The following is an 18,447-nucleotide window of genomic DNA, read 5'->3' on the forward strand; positions in this document are numbered from 1 at the left end:
TAAAAACCAAACATCCCTATAACTAGCGAGCCTGTAGTAACGGCCCAGCTATAGTCTGTAGTTGCATGTGCCACCGTCTTTATTTTACCCTATCTACTTCTTAGTTTTTTAATACTTGTTATTTTTACTAAACATGTATACTAAGATAGTACCAAATTTAAATGAGAAATAACAAAAATATCCAAAAAAACTAATCAAAATATTCTAGAACTCGCTATAAATGAGTGGTAAGAGATACTATTTTGTAAGGATAAAATTTAAAACTACGTCTTAAAAAATATAAAGTGATAAGTATTTAAAAACAAATAAAGTGATAAAAACAACAAGTATTGAAAAAGACAGAGAGTAGTTTTTTATTTTTTACCTACCAGCTGCTCGTACGCCTGTACGCCATCCATATTTTTTCTCCTCCCACTTCCGGCTCCAGTGACGCCACGTTAGGTACCGACAGGGACAGGAACAAAATCATCAGAACCGAGCTCAATCCACAACGACGATGCCACCCTCCGCGAGCCGAGGCGGGGGTTGCCCATTGGCCATTGGGGTTCGCATGTGTACGGCCTCTGATCCCCGGGGAGCTCGTGACGTGCGGCGATCGGTGGCCCGGCGAGGCGCTCTCGTAGAAAAATATTGGCCGTTCGCTGGAGCCCGGCGACGTGGAGGTGGAGGGGGTCTCTCGCTATCCCCCGTCAGTCGCTGCCATGGCATTATTCAATTGCAGGCAGAGCTCTCAAAATAACAGCATAGGGCTGTGTTGGTGGAAAAATAATCTTATGAGATTTGATCTTTCAAAAGTTAAATCTAATTTACAGCATGATATATACTAAAAATTATTATAAAATTTATAATAAAGATAAAAAAATCAAAAATAATAAAATAAAAAATAAAATAAATTATCACGTATCATACTATACATTAAGTATGTATAGTAAATACATAAAACTAGATCTTACATGATTATTTTCCTGAGGTGGCATAGGCTCGCTGACGCGCGACATAGAAAATTGCCAAGGGCAGGTTGGCATTCTGATGTGTCATGTGGGTCTGTTCGTTTGCAGGTGTGAGAGTCCCATGCAGGAATCCAAGTGACAAGATAAGCTGGCTACTGGATCTCTGCAGGGAACTGTGCGGCATGTTGCACGGCTGATTGGTCTCCATGGCCGTAGCAGATAGCAGTCGACATATTGTACTCCGTCTGATTAAACTGAAACTGTTTTGACGCTCAGCTTGAAATTCAAATAAGGCCATACCTGTAGAGGGTTAGGTCATCAGTGAGGTGAAAGTGGCCAAACAAACCTTTCTGCTTAATCTGTCAAAAACATAGCATAGACACGACAGCGCAGCATGCAGAGTTGTACACGCCCAAAATCATTTCACTTTCACCGCTCTCGCCAAGTTTTGTTGCAGGCACTGTAACTGATAAGACGCGCCATTTAGGCGAAAAGTTGCACGGATAGGCGTTCGCAAAACTCGTTTCACACACACGGCGACGAAAGGTACGAACTCCCCCCGCGGTGAAAATGACGGGGTCGATCTCGTCCTTCCGTTCGCGATCGAGCGGCCAGGATGTGCGCATCTTGCAGCCGCTCATTGGGCTGGCTGTACCGTCGCCAGCCCGTTGGGTACTGCAGACACTGACACGTCGCGCTGTCCCTGGTCCCTTATAATCGGTGCCACTCACTGCTATTTCAGTCAGAAAGGAAAGGATAAGCTCACGCACACAAAGCTACACACAAAAAGGTCATACACACGTAATGCAACGCTTTCAAGTGTATGAAACAACAATATATTCGAAATTAGAATTTTATATCATAGTAACTTTTGATTCAAGACTCATGATATTTTTTAAAATAAAAAGTGCATGGTATTATTTGACCCTCCAGTTTGATGATCATAATCGTTATAAACCCTTTTATATGTCATATTTCAAACAGTTTGCCTACTATCCTTTGTATACTTATTTTTATAGTTATCTTCCCTTCTCATCTATAACAACTACCATGATGTGACATAAAATGTTAGCATTTTTCTAGCATGCTTTCATGGATGTTTAAGTTTAAATACTACGATATAATAAGACAAACTAACCTTGGGCTTAAGCTTGACAGATAAGAAGATACAATTTATGCTAACAAGCTTGCATGGGCCATATTAATTCACTAAAGGAAAATGCGATTAAGTTCAACCCAAATCCTTTTTTTTTAAGTTTAGCCATCATAATGTTCATGAATCAGAAATGTTTTTTCATTTGCACGTCTTGTTCCGTTCTACCAGCTTTGTATCGGTAGGTGGCACCATGCTTTCCGACCGCCAAGATTTGAGCAAAGTTGCTAGGATGTGTACATATTCAATTACTGGAATATTATGGAGTATGCCATGATTATTCATGTTGCATAGTAAATTGCTTCCTAGAATAGCAATGGAATTTCTTGCCATATTTTTAGATGCGTCTTTTGTGCCGCTTTAAGAGAATCAGTTTCGTGCGAAACTTTCAGTGGTACCTTCGCTTGTTAGTCAACGATCAGAAGCAACGTGACTGTGAGAAACATCCCTCCACGTGGCGCTATCCACAGGCACAAAGATACATGCTTTGATTAAACAGAGCGTCATCTGACCTCGAGTGACATGGTTAGGTGCGGGTTTATCACATCTGCTCGTCGCACTAGCTGTAAGGATGGATAGCTATCTAATCTTCTGATATTGTATCCATTAGATACATACCTACTCTTATCGGCGTCAACACGAATACTGATCCACCCCTGGGTTACAGTCCCCGTTGATTATATATATATATATATATATATATATATATAATTAGTTCAGGCACGGTTACACTTCAGCTTTTAGTTCTGGACATGTAGTACTGTAGCAAGTGAAAGTGTTTGACACACCCAAACTTGACTGCTGTCCATCAGTTGGTGTAGAGCAGGGCCTGTGCGCGGGGCAGAAGCGCAGGCCGCTGTCCGTCGCCCCCAGTAATCTAATCCTCTGACCGGTTGCGGGGCTTTGTCGTCCCCTATGGCAGCTACTTTATTGGTCCCGAGGTGACACCTGTCCCCTCGCCCACATCGCCGCGATCAGCCGATCACCTCCTCAAAGCGGAAGAAAAGTCTATTGACTTTTTACAGAAAAACATTTATAAGATCTAATTCATACCGTTTTTAACGGTTGATATGTAAAAAAAATAAAGGCACATGTCGTATTAAAAGAAAGCTCATTTAAAAAATCCGAACCTATAAAATTTACTTCCCTCAAACCTCACCGCCACATGCTCCCTCCCCTCCCGCTCCATTCTTTCTCTCTTTTCCTTTCGCTAAACAAGATTTGCCCTTGCTAATGCTGGCAAAGCGCACCCCGCCGCAACTAATCACGCTCTCCTCCAGAGTCTAGTCAGTGGTCCTGCCGCTTCTGCCGCCGCCGCCGCCGGTTATAAGTCACCACTCCCTTTTCCTCCGCTCTGCCCTCGCCTTGCGTGCTCCTGAACTTGAGAGCTGAAGACCTGCAGGCCAGGTGTGAAATTCTGGTGAGGTTTTGTGGGAATTTGGGTGGGTGGAAGAGGAGGCGGGGATGGAGATGCCGGGAGGGAGCGGGGGGCCAGCGCTGGCGCGGCAGGGCTCGATCTACTCGCTGACGTTCGACGAGTTCCAGAGCGCGCTCGGCGGCGCGAGCAAGGACTTCGGCTCCATGAACATGGATGAGCTGCTGCGCAACATCTGGACGGCGGAGGAGTCCAACGCCATGGCGGCCGCGACGACGACCGCCGCTGCGCCCGTAGACGCGCACGCACACGCGCAGCCGGGGTCTATCCAGCGGCAGGGCTCGTTCACGCTGCCCCGCACGCTCAGCCAGAAGACGGTGGACGAGGTCTGGCGCGAGATCGTGCGCCTCACCGGCGGGGAGGAGCAGGCCGCGGCTCCCGCCGCGCCCACGCCGCCGCCAGCGCAGACGCAGGCGCAGCGTCAGCCGACGCTGGGGGAGATGACGCTGGAGGAGTTCCTGGTGCGCGCCGGCGTGGTGCGGGAGGACATGGGGCAGCCCCTCGTGCTGCCGCCGCACGTGCAGGAGCTGTTCTCGCAGGCCAATGTGGTCGCGCCGCCCATGCAGCTGGGGAACGGCATGGTGCCCGGAGTCGTCGGGCAGGGAGTTACCGGAGGGATGACGGTGGCGGCGCCGACGACGCCGGTCGTGCTGAATGGGTTCGGGAAGGTGGAGGGCGGGGATCTGTCCTCGCTGTCGCCGGTGCCGTATCCCTTCGACACTGCGCTGAGGGTGAGGAAAGGCCCTACCGTCGAGAAGGTGGTAGAGAGGAGGCAGAGGCGCATGATCAAGAACAGGGAGTCGGCCGCCAGGTCACGTGCGCGTAAGCAGGTGAATTCTTTGTTCTTCAAGGGCAGTGCTACTCTATCCATTAATCATACGCCTTTTTCTTAATTATAGTAAACTGTTGTCTGAAATGGAACTCAATGGTGCCTAATTTTGGTATGCCCCTCGGTTATGTTGTACTTTATTCACTTGATGTGATCCGCCACTTACACTTTAGCTGTTTGATATTAGTTTATGGCCATGTAGCCTCTACAAATAGCAAGTTGTCATTGCATAATATTGTTAACAGAAGAGGGGGGAGAATCAGCGAATGAACCATGGTTCAAGTTGGTCCTCTAAGATTTAGAAAGACTGGGAGACGATGGATAAGTCTGTTCATTTCTGAAATGGGGTTTAGGCATCCTTGTCTCGTGGACCTTTTCATTTCTTCCATCTATTGCGATGATGGGAATCACATCATTGGGCTTAAACAATATCTTTTTAGATAATGGAATAAAGATATCCCGGTCTCTGTAACCGAAGATACACACATCCGTTGGGCTTAAACAAGATGGACAGTACCAATGATGAAAACAGGATTTGCTTTTCTTTTTGGCTAAACTTTTGCCGCAAACATAGTGGGATTACAGGCCTCTTTTATGTGCATAAATTATCCTTCTACAATGCACTCATACTGCTAAATAGGCCTAGAAGCTTTGATACTAGTTTGCTAGTGCAATGATCTCGAATCTATTGGGTTGCTCTACTCTACAGTAAACAATTCTGATTGCTGCTTGGAATTTAAAGCCATGACGCATTTTACAGCACTTAATTGTGTGCTTTCTGATGTTTCAGGCTTACATAATGGAGTTGGAAGCTGAGGTGGCAAATCTTAAGGAGCAGAATGAAGAATTGCAGAAAAAACAGGTAAATTTCTATGTTTTTTTCCCTAAAATTTTCTTTGTTGCCACTCAAAATATTTAAATTTGCTTTCCTACTTGTATGCACCTCATTTATATATTTACCTTATCAATTCATTACTCAGTTTTGTGGTCCTTTGATATCTCTTGACTCTGAACATTTCTTAAGTCTTTGTCCACAATTGGCATCTTTTTCTAGGGAATTGAACTCCTCTATATTTTTTAATCTACTCCGAATGATGCTAGTTGCTGTCATGGCAGCCGATACGTTGTGATAACTAGTAGCATTTTTCAAATACCTGATCCTCTTTGCATATGTGTTGCATGGAATCAACTGATTTGAGTGACTGTTAGAGACTGTGCATACAAATTTTATCCATTTTGTCTTAGACTTGATCTCATAGCTGAAAAGTGTCATATTGGTTCCTAAACCATGTGATATTTGCTAGTTTGGACACTCATCTTTCATGCAATCAATGTTTTAACTGGTAATTGGATTTCTGTTTATTATCTATGTGGAATTAACCGATTATTATCCATGTGGAATTAACATAACTAGAATATCCATATGTAGCACCTGGTTATCTGATATTATCTATAAGTTACGAATTTCAGACCTGCCAGTTCCATTTCCTTCATGATACCTTTGTTTCTGCTGAACTACTGACAAAAACTGATGTGCAGGTTGAAATGCTAAAGAAGCAAAAGGATGAGGTAATGATCTTCCATTTTTGAGAAACTACTGTTGCTCTAAATAAATTCGAATTTTGTTTTCATTTTAGTAGAAGTGGTACCAAGTTCTCTTTGACCTCTATCTTGTCACTATTGAAAAAAATATTCAATGACTCACTATTCACTACCATAGACTTTCTGTTTTGGGGGGGATGGGGGGTGGGGGGCAAAGGACAAGCTGGCATTGGGCAACCGGTTTACTTTTTCTAGCTAACTTCAAAAACTGGCTTAAGCTTTTCCATGTTCATGGACTAAGTCTCTCAAAAACATTTCACTGGGGCTCTCCCCCACAGTTTCCTAAAACAAAATGTCAACATCACTACAACTGTGTACAATGAAAGCTGCAGCAGTCTCATGTGTACGAGACATTCATTCATTGCAGTATTAAAACAAAATTCTTTTAAAAAATTTCAAGTTAACTGAACTTGTGATTCCAAGACTTAAGTTCGATCTGGCTATGAGGTGGATTTCAACAGGCACTGTTGATAGGATAAGTTAGTAACTGGGAAAGTTAACTCGGCCTAGGAGGAACTGTTTTAAGTTGGATCAAATTACACATTTTCAAAATTCTTTGTTTATCAACTCACCCACGACATGAATATGTCTGCCATATAGCCTATGTTAATGGCACTCTGCTTCCTCGTCACTTGTCAATTTTTCTTGCTATCACATTTGTGACGTGGGACCATAATTATGTCTAAACGCTTCTGAATATGCCTTTCATGCATGATTTTTTTGTATTAAAAAATCTGAAAATCCAAGCTGGATTCTTCCCCATTGTAATAGAAACTTGCACATCATGATTTCCTGCTGGACTGTTTTCCAGAAGCATGATCAAAATTAATTCCAAATTTGGCTCTTGAGTGTACTTAATTACTTATCAAATCATCAATGATTTTATTTTGTGGTTTTTATAATACATGATGTATCTAGCCAAGCTGCTGAATCAAATATTCCAGCTGTCACAGCACTGGATTCTAAGATGATCGATGCACGATCACCTTATTCCACTCTGGATATCCATATTACTTTAGCATTAAGTATATGGCTTTAAAAGTTTTCTGCTTTCACTCCTAAAAAACCTACTGAAACATAAATTTTCTCATAAAATAGGGGGAAAAGCTTTATATGACCTATGCATTCATTATATTCATCCATTCTGTTAGGTGTTTGTAAGAAAATTAATCGAGATTAATGTCCAATATATGGACAATTAAGTCATGAAATGGATTTTTTTTTTATAATTTCATTTTCCATTCTGTTTCTTTTACCTCTTTTATGTACTTTGAGCATCTAAGTGAACGCAGCTGCCAGTTACACCTAAACCCAGTCAACATGACTACTATTGCTTGGTGACTGACTAACTACAGCTGCACTCTGCAGCTACGATATATGATGTCAAGAGTTACATTGCCATTCTCTGGACACTGAAAATATCGCATTCCTCTTAAGATATCTTAGGGGGTTAGTTCAGCATAAGAGATTCGAAATAAACCATACGATTTTAGGATGAATATAAACCTGAGCAAAAAGCAGCACGAGTGATTATGGGGCCATGCTACGAAAAAATTCTGGTGCTTTTGGTCTGGGCCTTGACCCGAGGCAGTGCTAGGCATATCAATTTGTCAGCCCTTAGGCTGTGTTGATTTTGCGAAGGTCTAGGTTCCAAACTTTCAATACTATATTCCATTTTATGTCAGATAGATATGTTCGGAATACTAAATCTTCCTTAGGGCATGGTTTCTCCCCATAATCACTAAAGTTTTCATATTGAATTCTAGTATCTCCATATCTTTGACAACTAGCCTATGTAAGTGAATTTATTCAGCTGTCATGAAACGTTCTACTGTCAAATTTCATTTATCTACACATTTTACACTGAAACTTTTGACTTGTTGCATACATATTTTCATGCAGTGCTTGTCCTTGATATATTTTTGATGAACTCATGAGTTAACTCGAGTTAAATTTATATTTCTATCTTCTGTTTTCTATTTAACTAATAAGTTCAGATTTTAACTAAAGAGTACCTTCACGCACCTACAGGATCTGAATCGCCTAATCTGAACTTATTGAAACTAGAATGCTAACACAAGCAATTTTGCCTTGCTTGGTGCTGACCTTGTGAATTCCTAGCCCTCAGAACCACATCTGCTTGTTTAACTTATCCTGGAGTTTTGGTTTATCCTTCTTTTTATTTTATTATTTTTTTAAAAACTCATCAGTGAAACAATGAGACAGCGTTGGTATTATCATTACTTAATGATTGAAAATAGTAAGCGTTGGTAATTTTCTGAAGCATGGATGGTTCTTTGGTTTTGATTAACAGTTACAAGACCTTGGACTGAGATGCATACCCTAACAATTTTGGTTAAATTTGATGATTATTTTGTAGGTGAAGACAGTAGATCTTTGTTGCTCCTGATTTTGATGTGCAGCAATTGGAAAAAGACAGTTCTCTTCAGTCTTCTCTCTTCCGCTCACAAAGTTTCTCTATAAATGGTTTCCGCAGGTTCTGGAGCGAATCAACAAGGAACATGGACCAAAGGCAAAGAGGGTTTGCCTGAGGCGGACTCTGACCGGACCATGGTAGCCTGAAGCTCACAAATCATTGGCCAAAGTTAAGATCGTTGGCTTCTTTATAGATGACCCGTTTATACGTGTATATCAGATGAAGTCAGAATCTCCAGTTCCCCTGTAGGCCGTCGCTTCAGAGCTACATTTCCCTTGTTCCGTGATCATTCAGTCCCTTGGGTAGACTGCCTGTGACATTTACCGTTTAGGTTCAGTTGCGCAATCCATGCTCAGATGAACAATGAGGCATACCATCTAATCTGTTTAACTCCCTCCTATCTGTTGGCATGATGATATGTTGTTTCTGGATGCAGCCGTGTAGCTTCTTTGCATGTTGTTGAGATAATCAGATACCATCAGGTTATAGCGAAGTTAGTCTGTACCCTGTAGCGATAAGAGCTTTTAGTTTCTGACCTGCTAGTAACGATACCCTTTCTTCTGGGCTATGTGGCTGATGAATGTAGACGACATCTAGCTGTCGGTGTTTAATGAATACTTCACAGTTCAAGCAGCATTTCATGTGCGCAATTGATGTCAGCAGAATGCAGATCTCAGGACGAGGACTTCACTACAAATACAGCACAGCGCGCCGTACCGCGAGGAAAGAAAAGGATGCCTCACCTTGCACTCTGCCTGACCCTAGCACTTGTACAACAGTACAAGTTCTGGGAAGAACACCATTTGGCTCCCACTAATACACACCACTCAGGTATCACTAATACATAGACCTTATTATTGCTACCCATTAGCCAACCCTGATAAACTTCCTTTTTTGGAAAAATCTGATAAACTTGTTTGAGATATCAGCTTCTCCTGTTGCTTCCTGAACCAGCACGACCCATAACACATGGATGAAACTACGATTTTGGAAAAGAAATATAAATCTTTGAAATCCGAGATGTTCCTCACTGTTTGCTGTCACATATAGATTATTAATCCCTCCGTTCTTTTTAGTTTGCATTTATTGACTTTTTCAGTCTAATAAACTTGTACTTTTATGCAAGAATTTCAAAAGATGGAACTAATAGTATGATTTTCATATAATAATTCTTAAGAGATTTGAACATATTAGTGGTCAAACTTAAAAAATATAGACGGCCCGAAACCTTGGATTATAAACAAGAAAGAACGTGTGGAGTATTTACAAAGATATGTGTGACAGAAATGCAAGAAAACAGATATTAAGACAGATTGGATCATGGTAATAGTCGAGACAAGAAAGGTGGAGGAGGTCCACAAAAATTTAAAACATTTTCTCTTCTTGCGCACATATCGTCTTTCTTCTCTTCGTTTTGCTCATCATCGGCATTCGTCTTTCTCGATTTCTCCTTTATGTTGTACGGCTGGGTTTCTCCTCATCATTTTTCTTCCTTTCCGTTTCTAGCTACACTGCCTTGGAGTTCAGTTAGACAGTTACTATTATGCACGGACAGCGCTACCAATTGCGCCCACTGCTTGAGCCTCATCTTCACTGTCTCTGGTGGATCACCTACACAAATATGAAATTTCGTAATTCGGTGACAGAAAGACAGTAGTTTTGTTGGTAAACTAGCTTGCTCTAACACAATTTTCTATAAGTTATCCATCTAATTTAGTAATTTATTCTGGTTAGACCACTTATCATGATAACTTAAATGTTTGTTGTACTGTTTCAGTGGAACACAGAAAAAATTTAAAATTAAATAAGGCGTTATATAATTCAGTATGGAAACAGTGCACTTTAACATGGCCCATGCATTCAATCACACAACCAATGAATTGGTCCACCCTAGACACTCTGTTTAAATAGTTTTTATTCGTCTCCTTACAGCTGACCACTCTGAAGGCTAGACTAGCCTAGCCTCTAAAGAGATGAACAAAGATCTCTGTTGTTTTTTTAGATCTTGCCTGGCATAGCCAAAGTCTAGAACTACATCATAATGCTGGTAATACTTGAGCATGGCGACTGCCAAGAAATAAAAATTGGAAATCAGTATTAGCACGAATTGTTGAAAAGACCAGGCGGACAGTGCGACACTGAGTTGTTCATGCCAACTCTGGTCTTTTCCCAGTTCACGCACATCATCATTTTCCTCGGTCATGCCTACCAGTTCTTCTTCCTTGCATCTTCACGACAAAACTAACCCTGTCTCGGCGCATATCTTGTGCTCACCCTCCAATCCTATGAGTAGTAACCGACTGCCACACTCATATAAGGGAAGTGGTATCAATGTTTACTGAAGAAAGTGAAGCAAAGTTTCTTCACAATTCAGAACAGTTGTCCTCAAAGCAAGAATAGACTGTTAGAACTTACGAATCTAATGGCAGGATAACCCTTTGGTGCATTAACAGGCATGAATCATGAGGGTACTACTCTAGGTTCTAGAACAAGTGCATTTCATCGGTGCATCAAATTCATCAATGGGCATGAGGACAGTAGCAGATCACCCGCGCGCAGGGGACACTCGAACCGGCAATTCATGATTACATTCCCATATTCAGCTATATTGTAGTATTGCATACTCAAAACGCATGATTTTTAAAGAAATTAGTACTTCAACTCCGTTTGATCGACCCAACAAGATGAAATCTTCAGCTGTTTAGCTACGATGGTTTAGTTCACTACAAAGACAATATTATCAGAATGCAATAGTGTGTACTGTGTACACATACCAGGGGAGAGTATAGACATGTGGCTTCCGATCGAGGACTCCTCGGACGGCGAGTCCGACGCCGCCGCGCCGCAAGCGCACGCCTCCTGCTCCAGCTGAACCGCCTCTTCCCCCGCGCCGTGGACAGCGTAGTAGAGATCCAGGGCCGGGAACGTCTCCGCGAGGCGGCTCCTCCACGCGCCGCATCCCGCGTCGAACCCGAACCCGAGGTCCACGCACCCGCGCAGCTCGTCGAGGTCGTCCTCCGTCACGCTCCAGCTCCTCCCTCGCCGCGCCCCCGCCCCGGCCTCGCGGCGCCGCGCCCACGCGGCCTCCCGCCCGGTGTCGGGCGACCAAGACTTCTGCTTCCGCAGCAGCCTGGCGGCACCGCCGCCCCGCGACGCGCTCGACATTCGGGGCGATGCGGAAGCGGGGGATCGGTCAGGGGACCGCGGAGGAGTGGAGCGGCGGGAGGGGCGAGCTTCTTACGGGGCCGTCTCCGTGCGGTGCCTCGTCGTCCTGGCGTCCCTAAGGGTTGTTTTTGTTTTGCCTTTCGGCGAGTGTACAATGGCGCGCGCTGTTTTTTTGAGGGGAAATTGATTCGGGCGGTGGCTTTTCCGTTCGGCGGACGGGAGACGGCGGGGTAGTGATTTCGTCGCGGTCGCGGGCGGCGGGATGGAGAGATTCGGTTGCGGCGGCGCGAACGGCACGGTTTTTGGGCTAGTTTCGTGGCGTTTTGTTCGAATCGGCGGTGGGTTTTGGTAGGTGGCGCGGGCCAGGGGACAAACGAGTGGGTCGGTTGGCGGGCGCGCGGGGTCCATGGCGCTGGGCATCGGCCTCGTGGGCAGTGGGCGCGCGTGCGCAGGCCTAGCGGTTGGGCCGGGGACCAGGGTTCGTGCACGTCCAGGCTTGCGAACAAGACCTATTGCACGTTTTGCAGCTTATGGGTCTGCGATGTGTTTGGGACCACGCCGCTTCACCAGATTGAGTTTGCCCGCATGCTCTGGTCCTTATATGTGAGTAAGCACCAGCTCAGTGCATGCAATAGCAATTTGATTGGTTGTCTTTACTTATTTTATCAGACTAAAACGATATGGTGTTTGATCGTCCGTATAAAGATATATTGTATTATATAAAAATAAACAAACAAGTATTATTTTACGTAAATATGCTCTTATAGTCCTTAATTTATCCTACTAAGACTTAATATTCTTTGAAATTTGTTAATATAACTTAATACACACTAATTAGATACTAATGATATCATTAGTTGGGCATCAGTCTGCATCCAACTAGTCTGGCTCTAAAAAACGTCCTGAGATATCTCTTTTGCATCTCGGGAGGCAAGCTCAGGATGGCACGCAGGCAATCAAACACATGATGCTTATATCCCATGCCAGGCTAAACAATATGCAAGCAACCAAACGCACCAATTGTTTAATTCGTGGAGTTGTTTAAGCGGTACAAGCTACTTCGTCTCCCAATAGGTACGCCACAAGAGACGAGTATCAAATCCCTACCCTTTCAAACCTCAAAGTTTTTTAAAACACTTTTTTGAAAGCTTTTTGAATTTTAACTAAAAGCTTTTAATCTCATTATATGTTTTCTAACCCAATTGAAAGTTTTTTAATCTATTTAGAAGCTTCTGAATCTCATGTGGAAGTCCAAAAGTGGAGACCTTTTTATCTGCATTTTGAAAGTTGACATCTATTTTCTGAAAGTTTTGATCCCAAAGTTGTTACTTGTAAACTGCTTCGCCTGTTTGTACAAGGTGTGGCGAGCCTATATCTATACTCCTATAAAATAGATGTGTGTTGTGGCAGATACGAACAATCTTCACTGTATATCTTACATGATCAAATGATCCACAATCAAAGTTGTTCTTTCATCTCCTCCCTCTCAATTGTTTGGAAACTTTCAACCAATTTAGAAATCTGCAATTAATAGATGTTATCAGTATTAAAAAAATATTAATATACTATTATTTCCTTCCATATATAGGAGTGCATCCTCAGCTTTTTTATTTTTCAATTTTGTTCTCATGAAAATTTTTAACCCCTGTCATAATTTTTTTTTTATTTCACGTGTGTAGAACACATGTGTGGTTGGTAGTCTTGACTAGTCCCGTTCTTTTATATCTGAGTAGTCTTGCCTTACCAAACTATTGATGATTTGCTTTGATGATGGCCATATTTTTTTCTCGCTTTTTTATGTCAAAGATGTAGCAAGCTACAACATTTGTGGTGACCAAATTGTTCGTTATATTTGTGACAAAACTATCTACACATTAATTATATGACATATGGGGCAGATCGCTAAAAACATACCTCATGCAAAATTATGACAATAAAACAAGCAATAGTTGTAAACCATTCTCACCAACTACCAATGAGATTTAATGCCTACTTTGAGTGGATTTCTCCTTTTCCTCCTTAGCTGCAGGGTATTGACAACCATTTCAGTTGCCATTCCCTTCTCAAGGGCATGTTTCTCACAAATTATTCACTTGGTCGGTACCAGAAACAGCACATTTCATTCGACTTACATGTGTTAAGCATGCCACCACTGTTTAGGTGTGACACTCTCTGTTATAAAACTAACCTAATTTCAGTATGGCCTTCCTTGGCATCAATCCAAATATGCTCCAAAATTAAGAGATTTTATTTATAAGGGGCACCACGGATTCTAGTACCAAACATAACTCTAAAAGGCAAAAACTAAGGGTGTGTTTGCATAGCAGAAACGTTTTGGTTTCTATTGGGAATCAATCCAAATGCCTCAACTCAGACGGATCCGCTCCAGAAACCAGCCGAAATAATTCTGGTTTTTGGCCCATGCTCGTGAAACGGGCGGAAGGTAGTTTCACCAGCGAAATGAGCGCCTGATTCCCAATGTGAGCTAGCTTCCTTTTGCCCACCCCGCCACCGGCCACCATAGGTTCAAATCCAACCGCTACCCATCCACCTGACACCAACCACCCGCTCTAGTTGTCCTTCCCAAGCTCAACTAGAGCCCAAGCAAGCTCTGAGCTTCTACTCCCCCTCCTTGCCTCATCACCGTCATAATCCACCAAAACGGGGACGCTGGAACCTCCTCTACATGATCGTGTTGCCCTTCTCGCCTTCCTAGCTGTGTAGCTCGAGCTCAGAGCTCATCTTCACCAACATCGGCGGCCAACCGCGAGCCACTTCGCCAAAAAATCTGCATGCCCCGATGAACCTTTGGCCTCTACAGCTGCAGCTCGACCCCACAAAGCCGATGGTGACTTCCACCCCCTTCTTTCCCACTAGACCAAGTCGGATTTGAGTCCTTCACCATGAAGCACCTCACCGATGGCCCCTTGTCCAGAGCTCCACCTTGGATATGATCCTGACTCTTAAAATTTGTCTAACAAACTCATCGAGAGAGTTCATCCCCACCACTCGCATCCTGATCGGGGGCGCAACCAACATATGGGTTGCGGCCCTGTTCCACTAGTACCATATATAAGGCTAGGTCTCAGGATAATCCATGTCACGAGACCAACGCATGCCCCTACATACAAAACCCTAGACCGATCTCACGAGAGTCGTTGTGTGGAGCGAAGACCACCACCACCATCGCCATCTCCTCTGGTTGCTTGTACAACTACATCAAGTCGGCCACATCTATATCACACCAGCGATAACGTCATCGACGGTCTACATGGCATCAATCATCTTCATCATGCACGGCTACGCCTATATCACGCTTTTCATCCTTGTCTAATGGCGTCACCGAACAACGGTATGTCCAGATGCTTCCGCTCTTATGAGGTGTCTAATGCTAGGGCTATCTTTATGTGAATTAGCTCATGATTAGATCAAATATTTGGCATCAGAGCGTAATTAGCCTTGGCATATATCCAATTAGGCTTAATTAGTTTCGGGTGATGCCATTTTGTGAATAATTATGCTTAATCATGTTAGTTATTGGCAAATTAACTCTAATTGTTCTCGGTTTAAGTGAATTTGTTTTGGATCATATGAAATTATGCCTATTTTTTTGCTTCGGTTTATGATTAATATTGATGAATTAAGTCATTTTTCTTCGGAATAATGCTTATGATAATGTTCTTTTCGTTTTTTATGTCTCGGATCAATCGAACTTAGCCCTAATTAGACCTATGTTAGTGTACATGTTCATGAATTAGGGGTTTTTAGGCTCAGATTAGATGTAATTTATACCTATATGTGTATTCTTGTGTGCTATTTGGATCTGTTTGAGGGCCTTATGGCATGTATAAACATCCTAAAGAAACCTGAAAAACCCTAACGCAAATCCTAAAGAAAATCCCTAATTCCCCAATCCGAACCCAAAATCCCAAAATCCTGAATCCTAGAGCTAATGAAGGTGGGTTTAGGGTGTGTTTGGTTTGATGTACTAGCGGTGGATAGGGTGGCTCTGTCCAAGTTTTTGAGCTTGCCCAGTGTTTGGTTCGTGGACAAGGGTGGATAGGGTCACTACATATTCCTCCAAATCTTGGATGAGCTAATCCCTCAAAAAATGCTGGACGAGGCCGTCCGTGTTCCTCTACGCATCTCGTGACCCATCAACAATCATGTTCGTCTCACCTTCCGCTCTCTAGACGAATCAGCACCACCGCCAGACCTCCTCCCTCAGCCAAAGGCCCATCGCTGCTGTCGGTCGCCTCCCTCCTTTGAAGAACTCCTGCCACCGCTGTCCCCTCCGCCATATGAAGATTCCTCGCCACTGATGCCCCTTGAAGAATCGTTGACACTGTCGGCACTGTCCCTCCTCCCAACTCCTCCATCTCCACCGTCGGCCTGTTCCATCCTCCAAAGAACTGGTATGTCTCCCTCCTCCACTGAACCCCCCCTAAGGCTCTTCTCGGTTAGTATTCCATTTCCATCCTCCTTGGATAATGCAATTTGCCATGTCCCATCTTGATCTCTTGGATTCATGGGGTGGCCGGGTGGATTCTTGGCGGATTGATCTATTGGTCGCGCAAATGGTGGGCGTGTGAAATGTTCTTCTTTTTCCTTGAAGAATTTGGGCGGTCTAGAATGTGCATCAAGGACTCTGGTCAGGTGAAATGTTGGGTAGAGTTCTCGCTGCATGTAGATGTAGGTTCTGGTGGATTTTTGGAGTTTGGACTCTCACTGATAGTGATTGTTTCCATTGAAATCCATTTTTTGACCTCTCCCATTCGTTTTTGGTTTATTTCCCTTGCCACTCAAAGCGCATTATTTTCAGTGATAGAAATTAGAATGGCCATCTAGTTCAAGTCAATGTGATTTTAGATGAAAAATATTCTCCACATCGAATGTATGATGGTAGGTAATGATCATCTTAGGGTCTGTGACTCTGTGGTGTTGGGTGGTTTTAGTGCTATTTTCTTCAGTGTTTTTGATATCCATGAGAGGAGACCCGTGCAGTGCAGTGTTTTTGATCTCTGATGTTGCTGCCGCCCTCCGTGCCTTGCCCGAACGCTCTACCATCCTATGGGTGGCCGACATCTCTACCGTTGCTCTCTGGCCTCCGGTGGCTGCCTCGCCACCACTGGCTCTCCGAGCGCCCACCATCTCATGCTATTGGTGCTGCATGGTCGTGTAAGGCTTGCGGTGCTGCTAGCGCCCACCTCTGGTTGGAGGCGGAGAAGAAGGGAACGAATTGACAGTGGAGGCCGAGGCGATAGGGGGGAGATGATGGGTTCGGACTGGGTCGGCGGAGGGTGGACGAGGAGAAGAGTGCGTGGAAGTGGAAGGGAAGGGATCGAGTCGACAGAGTAGGTCGGAGGACCGGGAGGAGGTGGCGAAGGGTTCTCACCAAATTTGATTACAGAGACCATCTCAATACTAGAGAGTCAGCAAAACCAACTCAACACATCCCATCCCTTCTACCAAACAAAAAATTGGTTCATCCTATCCACTCTAATCCCACCAACCAAACAGAAAAATAGCTCATCCCATCCATCCAATCAAACAGAAAGATGATGAACTAGGATTTTTCTAAGCGTGTTCCTCTGGCTAGTATTTTTCTAAGCGTGTTCCTTAGGGAAACATTTCAAACTGCAAGATGATGAACTAGGATCATATGATATGTCCAAAGTACACAAAAATGGAACAATATGCACAGTTAACAAAAAGGTTGGCATACTCGGAGCAGATTCAATCTTCTCACCCCCAAGTGGCTTCATCTTTCACGTGATTACTCCATTGTACTTTGAAAATTTTGATGGAGTAACTTCGGGTCTTGCACTCAGCTTCATCCAAGATTCGAATTGGACGTTCATGATAGGATATGTCAGGTTGAAGATTAAGATCATCCAATACCATAGCTTCACTTGGGACCCAGACACACTTCTTTAGTTGTGAGATGTGAAAGACGTGGTGTATGGTCGAGAGGGATGGAGATAATTCCAATTGATAGGCATCCACTCCGCACCGGGCAACCACCTGAAAAGGGCCGACATATCGAGGCACCAATTTTCCTTTCATGTGAAACCACTGCTTTCCCTTGAGTGGTGTGACCTTAAGGTAGACATAATCTTCAACGTGGAAAGTAAGCTCACAATGACAACGATCGACATAACTCTTTTAGCGAGATTGAGCCACACACAACTGCTCATGGATAGTCTTGACTTGAGCTTCCACTTCCATGACTAAGCTTGAACCAAAGAATGGTCTCTTGTCGGACTCAAACCAATTAGTGGGAGTTATGCACCTTCTTCCATAGAGCGCTTCAAAAGGCAACATCTTGATGCTTGACTGGTAGCTGTTGTTGTATGAGAACTCCACCAACGGTAAATAATTCTCCTACTTCTTTTCATAAGTGAGGACACATACTCCCAATATATCTTCAATGATTTGGTTTACTCTTTTGGTTTGACCTTCGGTTTGAGGATGATATGCAGTGCTATGGAAGGGCTCAATTTCCATAGCTTCAAGAAGGCTCTTCCAAAAATGGGAGACAAAGATAGAACCACGATCGAAATCTATCTCCATAGGAACACCATGAAGACAAACAATTTGAGCAAGGTGTAGCTCCGTATATTGCTTGACGGAGTAATTGGTTTTAACGGGAAGGAAATGGGCTGACTTGGTCAACCGGTCCATAATGACCCAAATCGAGTCACACCCTTGAGAGGTCTTGGGTAGTCTGGTAATAAAACTCATACCAATTTCCTCCCATTTTCATGAGGGAATAAGTAAGGATTGGAGTGTACTGGCAGGTTTGAGATGTTCAGCCTTCACTCTCTAGCAAATATCACATTTAATGACACAACGAGCGATCTCCTGCTTCATACA

At 43.6% G+C, this 18,447-nt stretch overlaps 2 protein-coding genes across 4 annotated transcripts; one reads left to right on the forward strand and one right to left on the reverse strand.

Moving 5' to 3' along the window:
* The first annotated feature begins 3,254 nt into the window (after positions 1–3,254).
* Positions 3,255–9,042, forward strand: LOC133926435 (bZIP transcription factor 46-like). 3 transcript variants are annotated; one of them, XM_062372376.1, is made up of 4 exons: positions 3,255–4,368; positions 5,158–5,229; positions 5,907–5,936; positions 8,350–9,042. In XM_062372376.1, exons 1-4 carry the CDS (start codon positions 3,568–3,570, stop codon positions 8,377–8,379), a joined length of 933 nt encoding a protein of 310 aa, XP_062228360.1. In that variant the 5' UTR covers positions 3,255–3,567; the 3' UTR covers positions 8,380–9,042. The 3 variants fall into 3 exon arrangements, with proteins under 3 accessions (XP_062228360.1, XP_062228359.1, XP_062228358.1); XM_062372374.1 differs by having other exon boundaries at positions 3,256–4,368; positions 8,467–9,042; XM_062372375.1 differs by lacking the exon at positions 5,907–5,936 and having other exon boundaries at positions 8,467–9,042.
* A 567-nt stretch (positions 9,043–9,609) lies between these two features.
* On the reverse strand, positions 9,610–11,891 carry LOC133926436 (uncharacterized). Its single transcript, XM_062372378.1, has 2 exons — positions 11,181–11,891; positions 9,610–10,017 (listed from the first exon to the last, which is right to left on the reverse strand). The coding sequence occupies exons 1-2, from the start codon at positions 11,569–11,571 to the stop codon at positions 9,887–9,889; spliced, it is 522 nt and encodes a 173-aa protein (XP_062228362.1). The 5' UTR covers positions 11,572–11,891; the 3' UTR covers positions 9,610–9,886.
* Positions 11,892–18,447: the final 6,556 nt, after the last annotated feature.

Source organism: Phragmites australis, chromosome 8 (assembly GCF_958298935.1).
Source record: "Phragmites australis chromosome 8, lpPhrAust1.1, whole genome shotgun sequence".
Lineage (NCBI taxonomy): Eukaryota > Viridiplantae > Streptophyta > Magnoliopsida > Poales > Poaceae > Phragmites > Phragmites australis.

Coding starts and splice junctions, on each gene's coding strand:
- LOC133926435 (XM_062372374.1), top strand. CDS start 3,568: ATGGAGATGCCGGGAGGGAGCGGGGGGCCAGCGCTGGCGCGGCAGGGC. Junction 4,369..5,157: donor GGTCACGTGCGCGTAAGCAG/GTGAATTCTTTG, acceptor CTGATGTTTCAG/GCTTACATAATGGAGTTGGA. Junction 5,937..8,466: donor TAAAGAAGCAAAAGGATGAG/GTAATGATCTTC, acceptor TGGTTTCCGCAG/GTTCTGGAGCGAATCAACAA.
- LOC133926436 (XM_062372378.1), bottom strand. CDS start 11,571: ATGTCGAGCGCGTCGCGGGGCGGCGGTGCCGCCAGGCTGCTGCGGAAG. Junction 10,018..11,180: donor CATGTCTATACTCTCCCCTG/GTATGTGTACAC, acceptor ATATTTGTGTAG/GTGATCCACCAGAGACAGTG.